Source organism: Bos javanicus, chromosome 11 (genome assembly GCF_032452875.1).
Source record: "Bos javanicus breed banteng chromosome 11, ARS-OSU_banteng_1.0, whole genome shotgun sequence".
NCBI lineage: Eukaryota > Metazoa > Chordata > Mammalia > Artiodactyla > Bovidae > Bos > Bos javanicus.
Window position 1 is genome coordinate 92,755,918 of NC_083878.1, and position 22,042 is coordinate 92,777,959.

The following is a 22,042-nucleotide window of genomic DNA, read 5'->3' on the forward strand; positions in this document are numbered from 1 at the left end:
TGCTGTCGCAGGTAACAAAGCCTCTCCTTTACACATTCACCTGTCCGTGATCCCATGAGGCTCCCCTACTGCACTGGCAGTTGCCTACTTAAAACAGAGAGAGCGAGCAAGGGAACAGGCAGGACCACAAGGAGAAAAAGCAAGGGGAAGTCATCTTTAAAGGCCAGAAGGTTATAGAAAACATAATAAAATACAACTGTTTCCTTTAAAATTTTTAATGGGCAGGAAATGGTATAGAATAACTGCCAAGTCACATAAATTAACGTTTTGGTTAATGTTTGTGATCCCGGAAAGAGCCCTCTATCGGTTGATGCAAACGGCGGGAGAGTTCACTGCCCGCTGCCTGGGCGCGTGCCTGGGTGTGGGGCCACGGACCCATCTTCACATGGTCCAGAAAAAGAGGCGGCTGCCGTGCCTGGCGGGCTTCAGATCGCCTTCCACCTCAGGGCTGGGCTCTGGCCTTGCTCTTGAGTGATAGGGATTCTCTGGTAAAGGCCGGTCTGTTTTCACTTTGGTGACCTGCGGAGGGAAGAAGAGGAAAAGGGAAGCTGAGAGTCAGGTGTAGGAGCTGTGGCCACAAACACACCTACCGGTCTCCTCTCTGCCCCTGCCTCCTCATCTCTGAAGCCCTAGCACATCACACTCCACCCTGAATACACACTGAAGAACGCCTACTCTGTGCCACTCCATATGGAAGAAGTTAGGATACAGAAGGGAACAAGATTCACATAGTCCTCGCTGCAGGAGCCAGACAGGAGGCCATCCCCGAGGGCTTCCCAGGCAAGTCACGGGGGTGGGGGGCGGGAGAAACAGGACCTCCACCCACCCGCTGTCCTCCAGGGGCCCCAACTATTTCTGAAGGGGGAGTATTTAGCTCCATCTTGAAGGATGAATAGGAACCAATCAGGAAGGCAGAGAAGAAAAGACCTTCCAAGTAAACCAAGAGTACACAGATAGGGAGGGAGGCACGTCCTTAAACAGCCAAAGGACAGGCTGTGCGCCTGGTCCTGTCGTTGAAGACATTATTCCAGTTCACGCTGACACTCCTCAGAGTCAACCTGCAGCTTCAGTGGGGCCACCAGGCCAACAGTGGAAGCACCGGGACTTGAAGCCAGCTCTGCCTGCTCCAGAGTCTGTGCTTTTTACATGTCGAGAGATGCTGGGAGGCAGGAGCCAGATGATGAAGGGCGGTGAAAAATATGCAAAGACGTTTGAATTTTAATCCAGTGGCAACAGATGTTACTGGAGTAAGGAAGTACTTAATCACATCTGTAGGCCAGGACAGAGTGTACAAAAGCTAGACTGGGGGTGCTGAGCCAACGGGCCAGGTGAGGGTAGAGCACAGAACTGGGGTCCAAGGAGAGAGGAAGATGGAATTTTACACCCCCATTAGCCCACAGAAGTCTCCATCAGACACCCAGCAGAAACTGTTCTCACTATAAAGATGAGGAAATGGGCCCAGAGAAGCAGAAAGACAGAAGGCCACAGTTATTAACGGTCTTGTTATCTAGTGGTCTCCTAAGCCGCCCCATGTGATACAACCAGATCAATCTTCCCAGATGTACAAATTCAAACACCATTTATTGTGAACAGAGCTTTCATGGACACAGTCTCACAATTCTTATTATAATCACCCTCCGAGGTATAATTATCTCCAGTCCACAGAAGAGGAGCAGAGATGCTGGCATGTCTAAGATCAGGACACTGTAAATGTCAGAGCTGGAGCTAGAACTCCAGTCTTCTGACTACAAGTCCAGAATAGTTTTTCATTTGCTTTTAAAACAGTTTTCTCATCTCTCCGCTATAATTAGAGATCACTAATGGTTCCTTGTTGCTTGACAGAGTATTCCAAATGCCTCCAGCTGGCATTTGAAGCTCCTTTAAGGAATTCAAGATGTCTGTGAAATAAATCTAGAGAAAATAAAAGGGCCCCTTTAAAGGACAAATTACTGTGGAAGGGACAATGAAACAACTTCCTCTTCTGCACCAGACTCAAAACAAAAGGAGCAGAAGCATGTGGTCAAACTAATTACTAGGTAAATGACCTTGGGGATCTGACTGAACTTTCAATTTCCCATCTGTAAACGGGGCCAACAGTAGCTCCCAGGGTTATTAGAATAACACACGTGAAGCGCCTAATGTATGGAGCAGATGCTTCATTAGTTATTTTCAAAATTAACATTATCAGGGCAAAGGAATTACGGGTGAGAGAGCGCAATCCTACCTAGGAAAGCCAGAAACTTCACAGAGACCCGACACCTGAGCTGCGACTGGACGAGGAATTCACCAGGTGCACGTGGCAGGCCAGGGGCCAGGACGCACGAGTGAGCGATGCTGAGTACAGACTCTGTCGGCCAGTTACGACCCTTCTTAGAGACTGAACTCAAGTATAACCAAAGCTGGTAATCTTCTTAATGAAATACACTTCTGGAAAGAGTTCAGGTAGCAATACCTTTTTCTTTGCAAGGTTTTTTAAAAGGGTTAATACAAAGATTCAGGAATAAATATACTTTCTTAACAGCATGATTTGTAAATTCTCCTTTCATGAGACAGAAATAAGAAAAGGCAGTTTTCTTTATTAGAGGTAAAAGTTCTACCACTTTCCAACTTAGAATTATCAACTATTCAAAATAACTTGGTAGACTTCCCTGGTGGGCCAGTGTATAAGACTCTGAGCTCCCAATGCAGGGGGCCCAGGTCCAATCCCTGGTCAGGGAACTAGATCCTGCATGCCGTAACTAACAGATCTTGTGTAATGCAAAGAAGATGGAAGATCCCGTGTGCCACATTACTAAGACCCAGCGTAACCAAAATAAATAAATACTAAATAAAAATAATTATTTCTTAAAAAAGTAAATAAAAATAATTTGCTCACTTTGGATCAGAATATATACACTACTATATATAAAACAGATAACCAACAAGGACCTATTGTATAGCACAGGGAATTATACTCAGTATACAATAAGAGCATCTAATGATGAGAATATGTTTTAAAAAAGAATATATATACATATTAATATACATGTATAACTGAATCACTTTACTGTACACCTGAAACTAACACAGCACTGTAAATCTATATTTCAATAAAAATTTTTCAAAAGTAAAAATAAGTAAGTTGTTCACTGCAGCAAAAGGAGGTATCTGAAGGAAAGATTTGCCAGATACCAAAAAAAATAAAATTGCTAAATCATTCCTCTACTTCTGGCAACAAGCTTAAGACCCAACTATCACCCACAGATGCCACACACAAAGGGAAGGGAACATGAATAATTATGGGCCTATGGGTCAACATCATGCTGGGGCTTCACATAACCTCCTTAGCTTAATCCCCACAGAAAAACAGGGACTAATACTGGTCCCATCTTATAACTGTGGTAGGAGAGGAGAGGGTTAGCAATTTGCTCAAGATCCCAGAGCAACGAAGTCATGAAACTAAGATTCAAACCTACTTTCAGATTCCTTTCAAACCAGTCTTTCCCGCCACGCCTTGCTACCTATGCTTCCCAGAAGGAATGGAGGAGACGATGCTTAAGAAGCAGGGACAGTTCAGATCACAAAGGGCCATGCGTCTCAGGATACAGAGGGGATGCTCAGTTTTATGAGCAAATAAGAAGCCCCTTTGAAAAGTTTTGTTTTTTTTAATGGATAGTCATATTTATTTTCCACACAGATCATGCCTATAGTCATCCACCCTACCCTCCCAGAAGCTCATGTAGCCCAGTTAAGAACGCCTGTCCAGGAAGTGAGGACAGTGTGAGGTTTTAAAATAATATTCCAGGAGATGCTGATCTAGAGGAATTGAGGACTGGATAAAGGAAGACAGAGGGCTAAGTGAAGAAGAGAGATGTTCAGGTTTCTTCTAGCTCTGAGGTTTCAATAGATGGTGGTATCACAGCTGAGACAGGAAATAAAGGAGAAAGTAGGAAAACATGCTTTTAAAACTACAGGTATTACTTAAAAAAAAAAAATCTCAGGTATGCTCCTGAAAAATCAGGCATAACCTCAAACCCATTTCCCCATAATAACCTCAACGTTTTCAACTGACCGAGCCCCTTAAACATTTTATCCTCATCTACTCCCTACTGTTCTTCAGTTAGCTACTAATAATTAACCAACAAGAAACCTGCTCATGCTGGAAGATCTATGTAAAGGCGCATTTCTACTAAGTAAATTCTGGGCTGTGGATAATCACTCCCTAGCTGAGCTGTCTGGTCAGTTTGGATCTGTCACATCAGACCTGAACTCACAAAAGACCCTTTCTGGACCTCCTCCTGCCTTTCCCCACCCTCAGGGAGAGAAAGACCAGCAGGAAATCATGTTACCTTCGACAGGTCCCCCAGGTCCGGCCGCACCCAGCCCAGTTTGTCCAGCACACACTCGTCAAACTGCGCCTGCTGTTTGCGACAGCGACGAAATAGCTGCAGGCCGGAGTAATCGATGCAGGTCCAGTATTCCGTAAAAGGCTCCGCACAGTGCCGCTTTATCTGCCTGGAAAAGAGGGCTTGGTTAGGAGTGTGCGTCTGTGTGTGTGTGTGCATGTGTGCATGCACGCGCGCACTCAGTCACGTCTGATTCTTTGCGACTTCATGGACTGTAGCCTGCCAGGCTCCTCTGTCCATTGGAATTTTCTAGGCAAGAATACTGGAGAGGGTTGCCATTTCCTACTCCTGACCCAGGGATCGAACCAGCATCTCCTGGGTCTCCTGTACTGACAGGCATTTTCTTTTCCACTGCGCCAGCTGGGAAGCCCTTGGTTAGGGGAAGCTCTTTGCAGAACCATGAAAAACAGAAAAGTGGGGAAAAATTTGATACAGACCTCAAACACACAGCCTTGCTTTCTGAAAGGTATGAGAGTACTCTTACCTCACTTGCAAGGCAACCTGGAGATCCTCAGGTTGAGGATCAATAGGTAAAAAAAAGATCTGAGGCACACGACCTAATTTCTTTATACAGCAAAAATAAATGAAAAGAAATTCCAAAAGACTGTCACCTGGGACTTCCCTGTACTCTAGTGGCTAAGACTCCATGCTCCCAATGCAGAGGGCCTGGATTCAGAACTAGATCCAACGTGTTGCAACTAAGACCCGACACAGCTAAATACATTAATAAATACATATTTTTAAAACAAAAAAGGTCTAAGGTGTATATATTTTCCTCAGATAACTCACTTGGGACCTATTTATTCCCCTTAGATCCAATTCTAAAGTTTACCAGCTTTGAAATTTTAGAAGACAGGGAGGCATACTCAGAGATGTGGTGCTGACAGAAGTCAGAGGCGACAGAAAATGACAAAGGAGGAGACGGAATTATAAAAAGCAAATTCACAAATTGACAAGGATCTTCTGATCTTGGGGGCCAATCAGTGTAGAGGCAGACCACTCTCCACACCTCCAAAGCTCAAGGACTTCATTCTATGTGTGCACTGAACAAAAACAGAGATTAATTCTTGTCATTAATAAGGAAGTTAAACTATATTTGCTCTCTTAAGAAGCAACATAAAATATAATTCATTTTGTGGTCACCAAAAGTGGTTGAAGGAAAAGTAACTTGTGTATGAAAGGGATAAGCCATTATTTTGCAAAATTGCCCTTCTCTTACCATTCAACCTTGCTAGTAATCAAATAAATGCGAATTCAGGCAAGAATAAAATACTGTTATTTTATGTAAAAGGCTATCTGAGGCAGTGGAAGAAGCGTAGAGTGCCTCCTTCCCCTGTTGGAATAATAATGAAGAACTTACTTGTCATTTTCCAAGAACCTAGCTACAATGAACACAGGAATCATATTTAACATAAGAACTTCAGAGGTGGCTGAAGAAAATACAAAAGAAAAACTGGCTTTTCATTCCTGCTCAGTCCCGCTCCTGTAAGGCAACCAATGGATATCAGTTTCTTACACCCTTCCAGGGTGTAACTGACACCCTTCCAGGTATTTTGAGAATAACCTTTGGAGGGGTGACAGGAGGTACAAGAGGAAGGAAGAAGGAATGTCAAAGCCTAGGGAGCTTTTCGGAGTTATCTCTAGTCTCACTAACCTAGACTTCTACGGTACGGGGGCAGGAGGAGAAGGGGACGACAGAGGATGAGATGGCTGGATGGCATCACTGACTCGATGGACATGAGTCTGAGTGAACTCCGGGAGTTGGTGATGGACAGGGAGGCCTGGCGTGCTGCAATTCATGGGGCGCAAAGAGTCGGACACGACTGAGTGACTGAACTGAACTGAACCTTGACTAAAGAAACTAGGAACTAAAGAGCCTCTTGATGAAGGTGACAGAGGAGAATGAAAAAGCTGGCTTAAAAGTCAACATTCAAAAAATGAAGATCATGGCATCTGATCCCATCACTTCATGGCAAATAGATGGGGAAACAATGGAAACAGTGACAGACTATTTACTTGGGCTCCAAAATCACTGTGGACAGTGACTGCAGCTAGGAAATTAAAGGAGCTGCTTGCTCCTTGGAAGAAAAGTAATGACAAACCTAGACAGCATATTAAAAAGCAGAGACATTTCTTTGCCTACAAAGGTCCGCAGAGTCAAAGCTATGGTTTTTCCAGTAGTCATGTATGGATGTGAGAGCTGGACAATAAAAAAGGCTGAGTGCCGAAGAATTGATGCCTTCGAACTGTGGTGTTGGAGAAGACTCTTGAAAGTCCCTTGGACAGCAAGATCAAACCAGTCAATCCTAGAGGAAATCAATCCTGAATATTCATTGGAAGGACTGATGCTGAAGCTGAAGCTCCAATACTCTGGCCACTTTATGCTAAGAGCCGACTCACTGGAAAAGACCCTGATGCTAGGAAAGACTGAAGGCAGGAGGAGAAGGGGACACCAGAGGATGAGATGGTTGGATGGCATCACTGAATAATGGACATGAGTTTGAGCAAGCTCTGGGAGATGGTGATGGACAGAGAAGCCTGGCATGTTGCATGCAGTCCACGGGGTTGCAAAGAGTTGGACACAACTGAGCGACTGCACAAAACCTTGACTTGAGAATCATGCTTGGTAGTGAGCTAGCATGACCAGTTGGAACTTTGCACTCCTCCAATATGCTGTGGCAGAAGAAGGGTGCAAACCATTACTCTGGCACTGAGGCTGTGATCTGGACTCTGCTACCCTGGCACCTACATGAACAAACAATTATCTACTAGTTCATACAGCAGGAGACTTCAGCATCCTGGAAGCTTGTGAAATCCAAACACTTCTCACTTATACATACTTTCTTTGAGTCAAAGGAAAAATGCTTTGCCAAAGTTCTTAGAAAATAAAAAGCTTTCAAATGAATACATATTCTACCTTATTAGCAATCAAATGAATACAAATTCAAGCAGGAATAAAATACCATTTTGTACCTATCAATGTTTAAATCAAATGCAATGCTGGTGACGCATATCAGGATACAGTGCTGAGTACAGCATAAACTGACCCAACTTCAAAAGACAGGGCAACTGTAATTCAAGAGCCATAAATCATGTTCAAAGCCTTTTAAAGAATAATCTCATTGCTGGGAAATGTATGCTAATTTATTAATTAAAAAATGAAAATGATCTCTACACAAATATAACCACTGCAGATTTATCCAAAACAATCAAAAACAGAAATCAACAATGATGTTTAGTAACAAGAATCATAAGGTACATTATGACTAGTTTATCTACCAGTGGAATATTAGACAGCCATTAAAAATGCCCTTATGGCAGAAAGTGAAGAGGAACTAAAAAGCCTCTTGATAAACGTGAAAGAGGAGAGTGAAAAAGTTGGCGAAAACGAAGATCATGGCATCCGGTCCCATCACTTCATGGGAAATAGATGGGGAAACAGTGGAAACAATGTCAGACTTTATTTTTTGGGCTCCAAAATCACTGCAGATGGTGACTGCAGCCATGAAATTAAAAGACGCTTACTCCTTGGAAGAAAAGTTATGACCAACCTAGATAGCATATTCAAAAGCAGAGACATTACTTTGCCAACAAAGGTCCATCTAGTCAAGGCTATGGTTTTTCCTGTAGTCGTATATGGATGTGAGAGTTGGACTGTGAAGAAGGCTGAGCACTGAAGAATTGATGCTTTTGAACTGTGGTGTTGGAGAAGACTCTTGAGAGTCCCTTGGACTGCAAGGAGATTCAACCAGTCCATTCTGATGGAGATCAGCCCTGGGATTTCTTTGGAAGGAATGATGCTAAAGCTGAAACTCCAGTACTTTGGCCACCTCATGCGAAGAGCTGACTCACTGGAAAAGATTCTGATGCTGGGAGGGACTGGGGGCAGGAGGAGAAAGGGACGACAGAGGAGGAGATGGCTGGATGGCATCACTGACTCAATGGATGTGAGTCTGAGTGAACTCTGGGAGTTGGTGATGGACAGGGAGGCCTGGCGTGCTGCGATTCATGGGGTTGCAAAGAGTGGGACGCGACTGAACTGAACTGAACTGAAAAATTATGATCACAAAGAGGGAGCAACTTGAAAGAATGTTTCCAATAGTTTCAAGAGAAAAATGCGTATTTCAAATGAATACGCGCACTATGACTTCTAAGTACAAAGTATCTCTGCTTGTGGACAAAGACAGCAAAAGCAAGAAAGAAGGAAAACAGCTATTGTGTGAATAGCTCTTACGTCACTGTAGGGGACATCTGGTCATTTGTCTAGTCAGCAGTCATTCCCCATTCTTCTGGAACATCCTTCAGATTCTCCTTTGGGGAACAACCACTCCCTATGGCTTGGCAATGTGATTCAGATGAGTCTAAGTCTACTCCCCACTTACGGCAAGGCTTGCCCAGTCACAGTATTTTCTCTCTCAAAACCTAACTAATTCAGAGACACATACATGAAGTCGACCAGCCAGGACAATGAGACTCAGTTCCAGGAACCTCAGCTCATGCTACTGGGGGGCACTCCATCTGGGTCTGCTAAGTAAGGAGCCTAGAAGCTTCGAGTGGCTAGAGGCCATTTCTGCTACAGCAAGGAAAGTCTCTTTGAAAATGAGTTTGATAGAGAAAAGCAGAACTAAGAAACTGAGGGGAGAAGAGGTGAAGCAAAAAGACACCAAGTAGTTATGAAATTATTTAAGCCCTTGGATCCAGCCCTGCCTGATGCCAATCCCATTTTTGGACTTTACACTTACATGAGTCAATTCCTTATGAATTCAGTTTCTGTCCCCTTGAGTTTTGACTAATATGGTTATTAAAACATTTTCCTACAATTACAATTTGGACTTTTTCTACTTACAGTACTTAGTGGCCTATCTAAACATTTGACTCTAAACACACCTTCCTTTCCATCATAACTGTGTGCCCTACAGTAATGATGATGATAACAAACTAGTGAATGCCTGACAGCTAGCAAGCACTGTTCTTAGTTGCTTTTATGTGCCTTTTCAAATTTCTCACAACAATCTTATATGACAGGTATTACTCTATTTTGGAAATTGTAATTCACAGAGATTAAAGAACATGCCAGTATTCACAATACACAAGACATGGAAAACAACCTAAACGCCCATCAATAACTGAACAGATAAAGAAGATGTGGGAGGGTGGGTGTACACAATGGACTCCTGCACGCTAAGTGGCGTCAGTCGTGTCCACCTCTTTGCGACACCGTGGACTGCAGCCCATCAGGCTCCTCTGTCCATGGGAGTCTCCAAGCAAGAATACTGGAGTGGGTTGCCATGCCCTCCTGCAGGGGAGCTTCCTGACCCAGGGATTGAACCTGCATCCCTTACATCTCCTGCATTGGCAGGTGGGTTCTTTACCACTAGTGCTACCTGGGAACCCTGTACAATGGAATCCTACTCAGCCATAAAACAGAATGAAATAATGCTATTTACAATAACACAGACAGACCTAGAGATTAAACTAAGTGACGTCAGACAGAGACAACTACAGTATGATATCACTTATCTGCAGGATCTAAAATACAGCACAAACACACACATCTATGAAACAGACTCACAGATACAGAAATGCAAATTATTATATGTGGGATGGATTAAAAAAAATAAGATATTACTGTATAGCACAGGGAACTAGAGTCAATATTCTGTGATAAGCTATAATGGAAAAGAATATTAAAAAAAAAGAACACACATATATATAACTGAATCACTCTTGTCGTACAGCAGAAATCAGTAACATTGTATAATGCCACATTAACAGTATAAATCAACTCAACTTCAAAAAAAATTAAAAAAGAAAAAGAACATGCCAAATAATAAAAACACATAACAATTGTGAGCTTTATAGTGGTCTATCTGATTGCAAAGCCTTCTATTTCCTACCAGAATTAGTAAAATTATCCTTCCACTTAATTTAGCTGGACATTCACCAAGAAGATAACACACACCTTGATGATTCAGCCCACCTGCACTTAGGTGAAAAGATCCTACCTGAAGAACTCCAGGGCACACTGGTTGACAAGCTTGCCTTCCTCTAAACATCGACGGGGGTCCTTCTCTTCCCACCGGCATAGCATGAACTCCTTGTTGGGCTTGTCGCACTGAGCTCCGTAGTGATGGGCCGCAGCTTTCAGCACAGACGAACTGACTTTCACCTGGGGAGAGGGACGGGGGAGAAGGATCACAGATTCGTGACCAGAACACTAGGTCCTCAACCTCTCCTTGAGATCATCAAGACAGAGGGAACAGGAAGGTACTCTTGTTCTGACTTGGCCCAGAAAACACACCTGTGTAATAATCTCATCAGGCTGATATCACCAACTCCCACTTTAGACATAAGGGAACGGCAACCCCAAGAGAATCCTTAGATCTTTGTGAGACAGAAAGCGGAACTCTGAAGGGAGATGGAGGCTTTGGGGATGTAAGGGGAGGAACCAACCCTGAGGAGCATGGATGAGTCTCCTTTCCAGGAATAACAGTGGAAAGATATGTAAAATTTCCAGAAGACGACAGAATCACAGAAGATTAGAGACCAGAAGGGACCAATGAGAGCTGATAGTCCAGCAAGTTATTATTAAGAATAAAGTACTACATTTGTGAACTTTGTGAAGTTCAGAGTGTATTCAAGGCAGCCATCCCTACAACTACGCCAGTCGCACTCACTCGCAGCCCAGCAGTTTCTCGAGAAGCACAGAGTAGCCAGCCAGCTCACCATACTGCCCAGAGCCTGTCTAGCAGCTGCTGCAGCAGGGGTCCCGCTGGCCTCTTTTCTGGTACCAGTACCGCGGCAGTTTTAATTACTGTTTGTTGTCTGGGAAGACCATCTTCCTCAGCAGCCCTCCTTTTCAAAACTGGTCCAGCTGTTCTTACAGATGAGCACCCCTCCCCCGATAGTTTGCATTGCAATCGTGCTAAGTCTAGTTATATATCAAATTAGAATGGAAAGGGCACTTTTACAATACTGGGTCTCTGCTCACATTTTATCTCCCCAGAGAGTCTCTCCCTGATCATCTTAGATAAGCTAGCACCTGTGGTCACTCGATCTGTGACCACTGGAACATAAGCTCTAAGAAGGCAGGGGTTTTGTTTTCAACAGAAGTCCACTACTGTAGAGATGCCCATTCTCCCTAAATTCTAATTAAGGTGATATTTACCACGGTCCACCAAGCACCCAAAACAGTGCTGAGCACAAGGAGCTGTCACGAATGAGAACAAGACAGGGTAAAACAAGGCATTAAATACTTGGCTTGTGATGGCAGCTGGGGAATGAGAGCAGAAAGAGAAATTGGGGAAGGGGGGCAGATTTTTCTAGCCGTGGGAAGGAAACCCCTGACACAGAGGCCTGGAGAGGATGGGGTGGAGAGACTGGGTTTGTGTGGCTGAAGGAGGAAGTATGGACCAGGAGTGGGGAGATGAGGCTGGTGCAGCCAAGGGGCTGGTTGTGTAGAGGGTGCTCTCTGAGGGCACTGGTGGCTTTTATACCTGGTGCATAGCACTCACTCCAGACAGGCAGCAAGGGATGTAACAGTTACAGGAGAGGTTAAGACTATCTGGGTGATGCCTTCTCATCCAGAACATAGTTATCAGTATGTCTCTCCAGTTAGCTCATTCTCACTTCCCTCGGTTAAAATTAGTTTCCCATACAGGAATCTTGCATGTTTCTTATTTATTTCTTAATGTTCTCATATTTTGGATACTCTCTAGATAGGTTATATTTCCCTTACATTTTCAAGTTAGTTATTGCTAGTCTGTACACTGCATCTTCTCTACAGCCATACTTCACTAACTCTCATCAGTTCTGATAGGCAACTCCAGAGGATTAACAGAAAAGCTTCCATGTACAAGTAAAAACTGCCTCCCTTCCTCTCTGATGTGCTTAGTCGCTCAGTTGTGTCCAACTCTTTGCAACCCCAGAGACTGTAGCCCACCAGGCTCCTCTGTCCATGGGGATTCTCCAGGTAAGAATACTGGAGTGGGTTGCCATGCCCTCCTCCAGGGGATCTTCCTGTCCTGGGGACTGAACTCAGGTCTCCCACATTGTAGGCAGACTCTTTACCATCTGAGCCCCCAGGGAAGCCCTCCTCTCTGATAGTTACTTCTTTACCTTCTTCTCCTTTCCTCTCTTAATGCTCTGACCAGAAGTTCCAGGATGACACAGAGAAACAACAATGATGGCAGGCTTCCCTGCTTTGTTCCCAACTTTAAAGTAGTTTGGCATGATAAGGGCTGTTGGTGTCTGGGATATACTTGCCTACACGTTCCTCATTAGGGAAGTTTCTGTCTAATCATAACTGGCTTTGTTTCACTGCTGATTCCTCCACCAGGAAAGACTGAAATTTTCAGGTTTATTTTTCATTAATCTATAAATGTCATGAAGAGCATTAACAGATTTTCTAAAACCGATCCAGTGTACTCGAGTAAAATCTAGTCTGTCCTCGTGCATTATGCTTAAGATACCACTGGATTTGATTTGTAAATATCAAGAATTTTTGCATGAGAATAATTTTATATTATTTATAATAATAAAATTTTTATTATTTCATTTTTTACAAACTTCACATAGCCTTAGGTTAAGTTATTATTATTTTTAATAAGACCAAAGGCAAGAAAAGATGAAAAGATAATTCATCTAAACACTATAGGAAGAGAATAAAGTTATGGCTGTGACTACTATTACATGGGCTTTCCTGGTGGCTCAGATGGTAAAGACTCCGCCTGCAATGCAAAAGACCTGGGTTTGATCCCTGGGTTGGGACGATCCCCTGAAGAAGGGAATGGCTACCCACTCCAGTATTCTTGCCTGGAGAATTCCATGAACAGAAGAGTTTGGCAGGCTACAGTCTATGGGGTCCAAGAGTCAGACATGACTGAGCGAGCAACTAACACGACACTAATATTACAACTGTTAAAATTATCAAAGCAAAGGTGAATTTAGGATGGAAGTGAAATTTGCCATGACAATTCTAATAAGTTTCTTTACACATCTGTTAAAATTCTGCATTCCAGTTTTTGATAACAGTTTATTTCAGTTAGTTGAGTGGTACATGCTTGCTTGCTGTATTATCTATAGAGGGCTGGGAGACTAAAAATCAAGACAAACTATTTTTAAAGCCTAATATATTTTTTAAATTAAGTTAGCTGTATTGATTTCCTTGTTGAATGCCTTAGAACATCTTTAAATGGCTGATTTAATTACTCCGATGCTTCCACAGCTATCATGCCACCAAAAGTCTATGGCTTTCTTTGCCTTACTTCCTTGCCAATGTCTTACCCCAATCTAGGCATGCCCATGCTGTTGAGCACATAATAGAATACCCTGTTGCAGGGAAATCAAGGCTGAGAAATCACTGAACTTATTTCCTGAGGAAGAGGAGCCAAGTGCTCAAGATGGCATGGCACGTCAGTGGCAAGCAGAGAACTGGCAGGAGAGACTGTGACCTCCCGTTGTGCGGCTTGCCACTACATCTCGACCACGGATGTTGCCAACAGCCTTCACCTGCTTCTTCACTAAGACTGATTTGAGTTCCAGCAGAAACCACATCCTTGCACAGCTGTTTACCGTGAATACCCTCTCAGATCTATTCAGCTCCCTTTGTCTCAAAAGAACACAGAATTTCAACGCCCTTCTTTATCTGTCCCCGTAACAGCCTCACTGCACACCAGGTTTATACAGTCTGCAGGTGTGGAAAGTGGGGCAGAAAAAGTCCCACAATCTACAAGCAACCTTCTAGTCCTATTCTCTCTTCCTTACACCCAATCGGCACCCTTTTTTTTTATTGGAGTACTTAATTTATACTAGGCTTTGTATTTTGCTTAATTTACATAAAATGGAGGATGACAGTACTGAGCTGATGGAACTGTTGTGAGGCTTAAGTGAGTCAATACACATAAAAATATTATGAAGTGCCTAGCACATAGAAGTGCATCGTAAATAAGTTCAGTTCAGCTGCTTAGTCGTGTCCGACTCTTTGTGACCCCATGGACTGCAGCATGCCAGGCTTCCCTGTCCTTCACTAACTCCCAGAGCTTGATTAAACTCATGTCCATCAAGTTCGTGATGCTATGCAACCATTTAATCCTCTGTCGTCCCCTTTTCTTCCTGCCTTCAATCTTGCCCAGCATCAGGGTCTTTTCCAATGAGTCAGTTCTTCACATCAGGTGGCCAAAGTACTAGAGTTTCAGCTTCAGAATCAGTCCTTCCAATGAATTCTCAGGACTAATTTCTTTTAGGATTGACTGGCTGGATCTCCTTGCAGTCCAAGAGACTCTCAAGAGTCTTCTCTAGCACCACAGTTCAAAAGCATGAATTCTTTGGCACTCAGCTTTCTTTACGGTCCAACTCTCACATCCATACATAACTACTGGAAAAACCATAGCTTTGACCAGATGGACCTCTGAAGGCAAAGTAATGTCTCTGCTTTTTAATATGCTGTCTAGGTTGATCACAGCTTTTCTTCCAAGGAGCAAGCATCTTTTAATTTCATGGCTGCAGTCACCATCTGCAGTGATTTTTGAAGGCCCAAAAAATAAAGTCTCTCACTGTTTCCCCATCTACTTGCCATGAAGTGATGGGACTGGATATCATGATCTTAGTTTTCTGAATGTTGCATTTTAAGCCAGCTTTTTCATTCTCCTCTTTCACTTTCATCAAAAGGCTCTTTACTTCTTTGCTTTCTGCCATAAGGGTTGTGTCAGCTGCGTATCCGAGGTTATTGATATTTCTCCTGGCAATCTTGATTCCATCTTGTGTTTCATCCAGCCTGGCATTTCAAATGATGTACTCTGCATGTAAGCAGGATGACAATATACAGCCTTGACATACTCCTTTCCCAATTTGGAAACAGTTTGCTGTTCCATGTCCAGTTTTAACCATTGCTGCTTGACCTGCATCCAGATTTCTCAGGAGACATCATAAATACTGGCCATTATTTTTATTCAAAATGGTCAATGTGTCCTAAGAGTTTCCTGCACAAAGCTTCTGACTAGTCTTCCAGAGGCATGTGTCATTAACTCCAAGGTCAATGAGGTCCAAAATAGGTTTAACTTGCTTCTCAAACCCACTGCTTCTGGCTCCCTCAGTCCTATTGTCAGGGTGCAAATCTGACATTGATTCCTCAACCTTTCCTGCCTCTGCTAAGTCATTGCTAAGTCTGAGCAATCCTAGATAAACGTGTTCTTTCCTCTCTGTAAGCACAGTCACCAATCGTATTGGAGTCAATAATATCTTCCTCAGTTATTTCAACAGCCACCAAGACTGGTCCCCTTGCTCTTCTTATTCCTCTCTTTCAATCATTCTTCATAGAACTGCTGTCCTAAAAGACAATTCTTACGTTACTCTGCTATTAAATCTGCGACAAAACCCTTGAAGGAGTCACGCTTAACAGCAGACTAAAGCCTAAGTTTCTTACAAGGTATTCAAAGCTTTCTGGATCCCAACTATCCTTCTGCCTTCTCAACACACCAGACTTCAAAAAAGTACTGGCTGTTCTCTAGCACCCGGAACTCACTGTTCCCAGACCTGTCTTTTGGTCCCACCTGCTTACCTTTCAGATCCTGTCTCATTTAGAAAGCTCTTCTCTCCATATCTGCCTAGAAATACCATCCTGCAAGTGCCATTTATCCAAGTTTCACATTATGCCCAAGAAGTGCTTTCAGTTCCCTTCACTGCCTCAGAGGATTAGACAGCTGGAAGCACTTCATTTTACAAATAAAATAACTGTCTGCAAACAGGAAAACTGACTAATCAAGGTAACCAAATGGCTGCTGCTGCTGCTAAGTCACTTCAGTCGTGTCCGACTCTGTGTGACCCCACAGACAGCAGCCCACCAGGCTCCCCGTCCCTGGGATTCTCCAGGCAAGAACATTGGAGTAGGTTGCCAAACCAAATGGCTAGGCCTAGAATTTAAATACAACTTCAAATCCTCTCTTCTTTATTTTTATTTTTGGCCCTGCCTTCCAGCAGGTGGAATCTCAGTTCCTCAACCAAGGATGGAACCCATGACCCTTGTAGTTGAAATACAGAGTTCTAACCACTGGAACGCCAGGAAGTCCCCTACTCTCTTTTCTTAAATCATATTTGCCCTCGTCCATAGCATTTAATCATATTTTGTCCTGTATTTTAGTTATTTATGCAATTATCTGCTTCTCAATTCAACTGTGTGAACTCTAATGGCAAATTTATTCCAGAAATAGAATACACCCAAGAAGCAGAACCTCAGATGACTGTTGAACCAAATTAGAGTGCCAATGAAAAAAACAGCAACTCAAAGTCTTAATCCAGCTTCACAGCGGGGTAAGAAACAAACGGAGTGCTGGCAGAACCTACTCCCCACCTTTTGGTAAATGTCACTTTATTAAAAAGTCTCCAAACACAGCTAAAACTCTTTTCATTCAAGGAAAATAATAGTTTCCATTCTCACAGGCATATAGGATGAAATGAAGTACCTAGGTAAAATACTCAATACTGGACCTGTGATATAATTTTTGGCATGCAATTTTACATCTTCCTCTTTTTCCTCCAATGTAGCCTGATTATCCAGTCCTGCTCTAACACTTCCTTGCCTTAAAATCTTCCACAGTTCCCCATCACCTCACCTATGGGATTCAAAGTCCAAATTGCTCAGTCTGCCCCTGTGAAAGTCGCAACCGAGCCCTACCTCAGCCTCAGGTACCTCTCCAGGCTCAGTCACTGTTGCTTTCCACCAAGAGTCACATCAAACAGCAAAACACAAAATTCTGCTAAGCCTTCTCGATCTTCTGAGCTTTTGCCTCTAATACGGTCATTTAAAAGTATGGCTCTAAAATTCACAACTGGGTTCATATTGTAGCTCTACAGTGTGAGGTGTGACCATGGGCAAATCACTTCTCTCAGGATTTTATCTATAACGTGGAGAGATCAATTATATCCTCACCTGGCTGGGAGGAGTCTATGAATTAATGTCTGTTGTTAGCATCCTGCCTGAGTCTAGTGTTTGCTATAATTAGTATTATCGGTCTTCACTTCTCACAGCTCTAACTACACTGTACTGTAACTGAACTGTTTCCCTGTTAGATTATAAACTCCCTGATGTCAGGGTCTATCTCATTTTCCAGTGTATGTGCATATGGTAATTATTCAAATGACAGCTCTTGAGGAAATGAATGCTTTAAATGATCTTTTACCAAACACTTTCCCAGGCTGTTAGCAAATTCGCTCTCCAATACTATCTCCTTTTTCTCCGGCTTTCGAGCTCCATTCCAACGCACTCTGCAGCGACAAGGCTACTTTAAGGTGACTGTCTCTCTCCCTCGACTGTGAGCACCCGGGGCTGTACACTCACTTTGCAGAGACGTTTGAGTACTAAGTGACATGAAGTAAAAGGACCCTGGTTGGTGCTTAATAAGAAATACCACTATTATTCACGTAAAGGAGAAGCAGGTTGCTGCCGGGAAGCGGAGAGTTCTCGAGCTACTGAAAGATGGGTCTCCCCGAGCTGACGGGGGCACGTCCGAGGGTCAACCTGTGTACATGTTGAGGGCACTGGGTTGGGATGGGAGGTCCGGGGCCCAGGGTCCGCTGAGTGCAAGCCCGGCTGGGCCTAGGCCCGGGAAGCTGCAGCCCTGTGCCCCGCTTGCCTTCCTCCGGACGAGTCTCACCTCCTGCACTTTCAGATCCTCCAGAGAGGGCAGCTCCACTATCCCCGGCATGATGGCTGTAGCCGCGACCCCGAGGAGGTGCCCGCTGCCGCGTCTCCCCCGTCTCCTTGAACTCCCCTTCCGAACTCGGAGGCCACCTAGCGTCTGCGCAGGCGCGGCGGCGGCGGCACGCAGGCGCACTGCTTTGCCCAACCACAAGCCACGGAGCCTGCGCAAAGCCGGGAAGTTCCCAGTCCCTAGGGGCGGGGCTTCTTCTCGGCCACGCCCATCCCTCCTGGTTGTCATGGTGAGGCAGGATGCGCTGAGTCTCAGGTGTCCCAAAGACTGGAAGCTAGAGACAGGCGCCATGGAGTACACGGGGAGCCAATATATTGGGGAATTTGTAGATGGCAGGTAAGGGCTTCGTTTGATTCAGTACGTCCTTGAACATCCGTGACTGGAAAAAGACGACGGTCTTTTTGTCCCTGCAAAGGACTTTGTATCAGACGCGTTCTCAATTTTTTTCCCTTTTAAACTTCAGGACAACTCTTTTAGGTCGGAATGTTTATTCCCATTTTACAGTTAAGGTAAATGAGATCCAGAGAAGTGAAGTAACTTGTTCAAGGACGTATATTCTAATTAACAGCAGAGCTGAGATACATCCATTCCATGTATATATGTGTGTCTGCTATCTGCCAGTATTAGGTACAGGGATAAGAATATTAAAACTGTCAAGATCCTTGCTCTCATGCAGCTTATTGTCTAGTTAGCATATTGCCAACAAACAGAGAAGATAATTTCAGATGGTGGCTTTGCTTGAATCTTCCCTCCTCACAGCAACCCTATGAGATAGATACCCCCACTATACAGATGGAAAAAGTGAGGCACAAAGTAGTTGCATAACATGCCCAAAGTCACCTAGTTGGCACTTGACAGAGTTTAGAGATGAAAACTAGGTCTGCCTCCAGAGCCCACAATCTTTCTATTATAGAGTCTCGCTGCTGAGCCCCTGCAGAGGATGTGTCTAGTTGGAACAATCCTAGAAGGCTTCATGGAGGAGATAATATTTGAAATGGGCCCTGAAGGTTGAGTAGGATCTAGGTGGTTGGAGATGCAAGGTGAAGAATATTTTCAGGCAGAGGGAACAGCATGAGCAATAGCTCAGAGGGCTTATATATGAAGGAGAGAGCAAGCAGTTCAGTTTCACTGGAGTGTAGGATGTGCCTAGGGGAGAGTGGGAACCCAAGCTGGACAGGGTGGAGTCTGTGCTCTGGTGTAGAGAGATTTGAATACTCTGTACAATTCTGTGGGTGGGAGGAGACATGGATAGACCCTTGGTAGTGCTGGACATTAGGAAATCTAATTTATTTCATCTCTGTATCCCTCCTCCTAGTACATATGTCTGGTAGGCACTCAGTAAATGTTAGCCACATGAATGAATAAGAGAATGAATGGTTGACTGAATAATATTTGAGATATGGTCATCATGCCCTTGTTAAGGATTAACATCTTTATTATAAAGGAGCTCTTTTTGTTCTTTTAAATTTACTTTGAATTTAAAATGAAGGCTTATTACCTTTGGTGTTTTTTTTTTTTTTTTGGCTATGCTGCATGGCTTGTGGGATCTTAGTTCCCCAACCAGAGATTGAACCTGGCCCTCAGCAGTGAGAATGCAGAGTTCTAACCACTGGACTGCTAGGAAATTCCAAGACTTTTTGCCTTCAATGAAAAAAGAAAAATGAAAGGGGAGGGGGAAGGGAGGGGGAGGAGTAAAGGAAGAATAGAAAGAGGGAGGGAGTGAGGGAGAGTGGAGGTAGGGAGAGCAGATCAGAGCCCATTGCCGTTGTCCCAGTAAAAGGCAGCAGGACCCTGGGCCAAGGCAGAAGCAGTAGGGCTGCGAGAGAGAAAAAATGTAGAAGTTTGGGGATTTCATTGCCAGGACCTGGCAACTGATTGGCTCCTGGTCCCACTTAGAGACTGCTTTCAGTCCAGCCCAGAGCCCAGCTCCAGGCTTTGAGCCTGGAGATTGAGAACACTGAGGAGGATCTGCTTTGGGAGAGGAGAGGATGAGTTCTGTTTGGGGTGGGCTGGAGATGTCTGTAGGTGGTCTGAACAATAACATCTAAGTTACATTAAAAAAAAATAATAGGGGAGATGTAAAATTTCAGAGATGCGTTTATATGGAGACTGTGTTTAGAAATAACAGATATAATCTCAAGCCAAGAGGTAGAGGGATGAAGATGTTCTCTCTCCTTGTATGTCTTGCAGCAAAATAAAAGCAAATTAGTTTTTAAGATCTTCTGCTATAGTTTCATAGCCGTTACTGCAGTAATTTTGCAGAAGTGTCTTTATCCCTATTTTACAGATGAGAAACCCAGGCTTAGAGAGGTAGAGGTCATACAAGACATAGAGAGGTGGGGCCAGGCCTGGACTCCAGGCCTGCCTGGCTCAGAAGCTGTGCTTAACCACAGTGCTGTCCTGTTTGGGGCCTGTGTATGGTGGCAAATTCTGTTACCCACTCAGTAAGTTCACTAGTTCTTCTGTTTCCTTCATTCTTTACTTAGTAGATGTTCCCCAGCACCTATTTAAGAAGGAACATGTTTCTAGGAGCTGAGAATACCAAAGTCTTCCTTTCAAGTAGCTTGATTACATAGGAGAGATGAAATGTACAATTATGATACAAGGCAGAAAGTGCTAGGCATCCAACAGAAGTACAAACAAAACCAAAAATAAGTTTAGAGTTAGAAGAGATGAATTCCAGCCAGTGGGGAAAAACAGAGAAGGCATGAATGAAGGAATGAAAGCATGTTTCTTAAGCTCTCACTGTATATCAGGCCCTTTACTAGGAAAACTGTTATTAGTATCTGGGTTCATCTTGGGCATTAATCTCAGCCATCTCCCCTGTGAAGCAAGTGATCATCTGGTCCAGGCAGTAGGCTGCCTCTTAGTCCCATAGGGGCCTCTCTTCCCCTGCAGGGCACTGATCAAGCATTGTGCAGTTGTTTAGCTAAGTCCGTCACTAGACTGTGAGCCTTGTCAAGGACAAGGACTGCATCTACCTTGATCACTGTTGTGTCTGTAGTATTGCATCCAATAGAGTAGACTCAGCAAGGTGCCTGGCATTTAGCAGGTGTTCTATAAATATTTGTTGGAATAAAGGAAGGAAGGAAAGCAGAGGCTTAGGAAAGTCTCCAAGATGGTACATCTAGGATATGATGAAGTGAGACTAAATTCTTGTTTCCTCAGGTGCATACGTTTTCCCAGTTTCCTACTTGGGGTGCAGTGGGCAGGGGTGGGCTGGTTGTGGGGAATGGAGAAGACCCGGAATCAGCTCCCAGAAAGCCTGGTCCCTGTCTCTGCTTCACAGTGCTTGCTGTGTGGCTTTGAGCACATTGTTCCCCTCTCTGGGCCTCCAGAAGGGGACTTCCATGGGCAGCATGAACTCTGGGACGGCCCCTACTTGAGAGCGAGGGAGAACAAATAGACCAACTTTTGCATTCCCTTCAACACACAGCCCCTCTTACTTTTGAGTTCTAAGGGGAACCTTTTTGTTTCTGAACAGAATAGTGCAGGGACAGTTACATCGGGGGACCCTGAGGTGTTGGCTCTCCTGCACCCCTACCTCTGACCCTCCAGTTGCCATGAGGGTTCAGTGACTTCTTTTTGTCCTTACAGGATGGAGGGTGACGCCGAATACATCCTCCCAACTGAAACAAAATACATTGGGGAAATGAAGGACGGCATGTTTCATGGCCAAGGAACCTTGTACTTCCCCAATGGGAGCCGATTTGATGCGGTTTGGGAGAAAGGGTTGGTTGTAAAGGTAATCAGGTGGGGAGGGGAAAGCCTCAGACGGGAAGAGCCCCCAACAGGCACCCTGCCCTCTCCTCTGCTGCCCTCCTCTCCTGCCTCTTGATCTCCAGGGCTCTGGAACCTTCTCCCTACCTATCCAGAAGGCCCCTGGAGAAGCCATAATGAGTCTGAATCCTCTTATGCCACCAACTGTGTGACCTTGGGCCCATGACCTAC

The 22,042-nt window shown here is 44.1% G+C and overlaps 2 protein-coding genes across 7 annotated transcripts in view; one reads left to right on the forward strand and one right to left on the reverse strand.

Moving 5' to 3' along the window:
* Positions 1-199: 199 nt before the first annotated feature.
* On the reverse strand, positions 200-18,198 carry NDUFA8 (NADH:ubiquinone oxidoreductase subunit A8). Its single transcript, XM_061433432.1, has 4 exons — positions 18,035-18,198; positions 10,391-10,554; positions 4,329-4,494; positions 200-519 (listed from the first exon to the last, which is right to left on the reverse strand). The coding sequence occupies exons 1-4, from the start codon at positions 18,083-18,085 to the stop codon at positions 382-384; spliced, it is 519 nt and encodes a 172-aa protein (XP_061289416.1). The 5' UTR covers positions 18,086-18,198; the 3' UTR covers positions 200-381.
* Positions 18,199-18,279: 81 nt separating this feature from the next.
* MORN5 (MORN repeat containing 5) overlaps positions 18,280-22,042 on the forward strand; it is a 34,885-nt gene continuing 31,122 nt past the window's right edge. For 2 of the 6 annotated variants that reach the window (XM_061433430.1, XM_061433431.1), the window contains exons 1-2: positions 18,280-18,427; positions 21,689-21,836. In XM_061433430.1, the coding sequence (XP_061289414.1) occupies positions 18,318-18,427; positions 21,689-21,836 (258 nt within the window). In that variant the 5' untranslated portion in view covers positions 18,280-18,317. The remainder of the gene's footprint in view (positions 18,428-21,688; positions 21,837-22,042) is intronic. The other 4 variants (XM_061433428.1, XM_061433427.1, XM_061433429.1 and 1 more) reach the window with 3 other exon arrangements.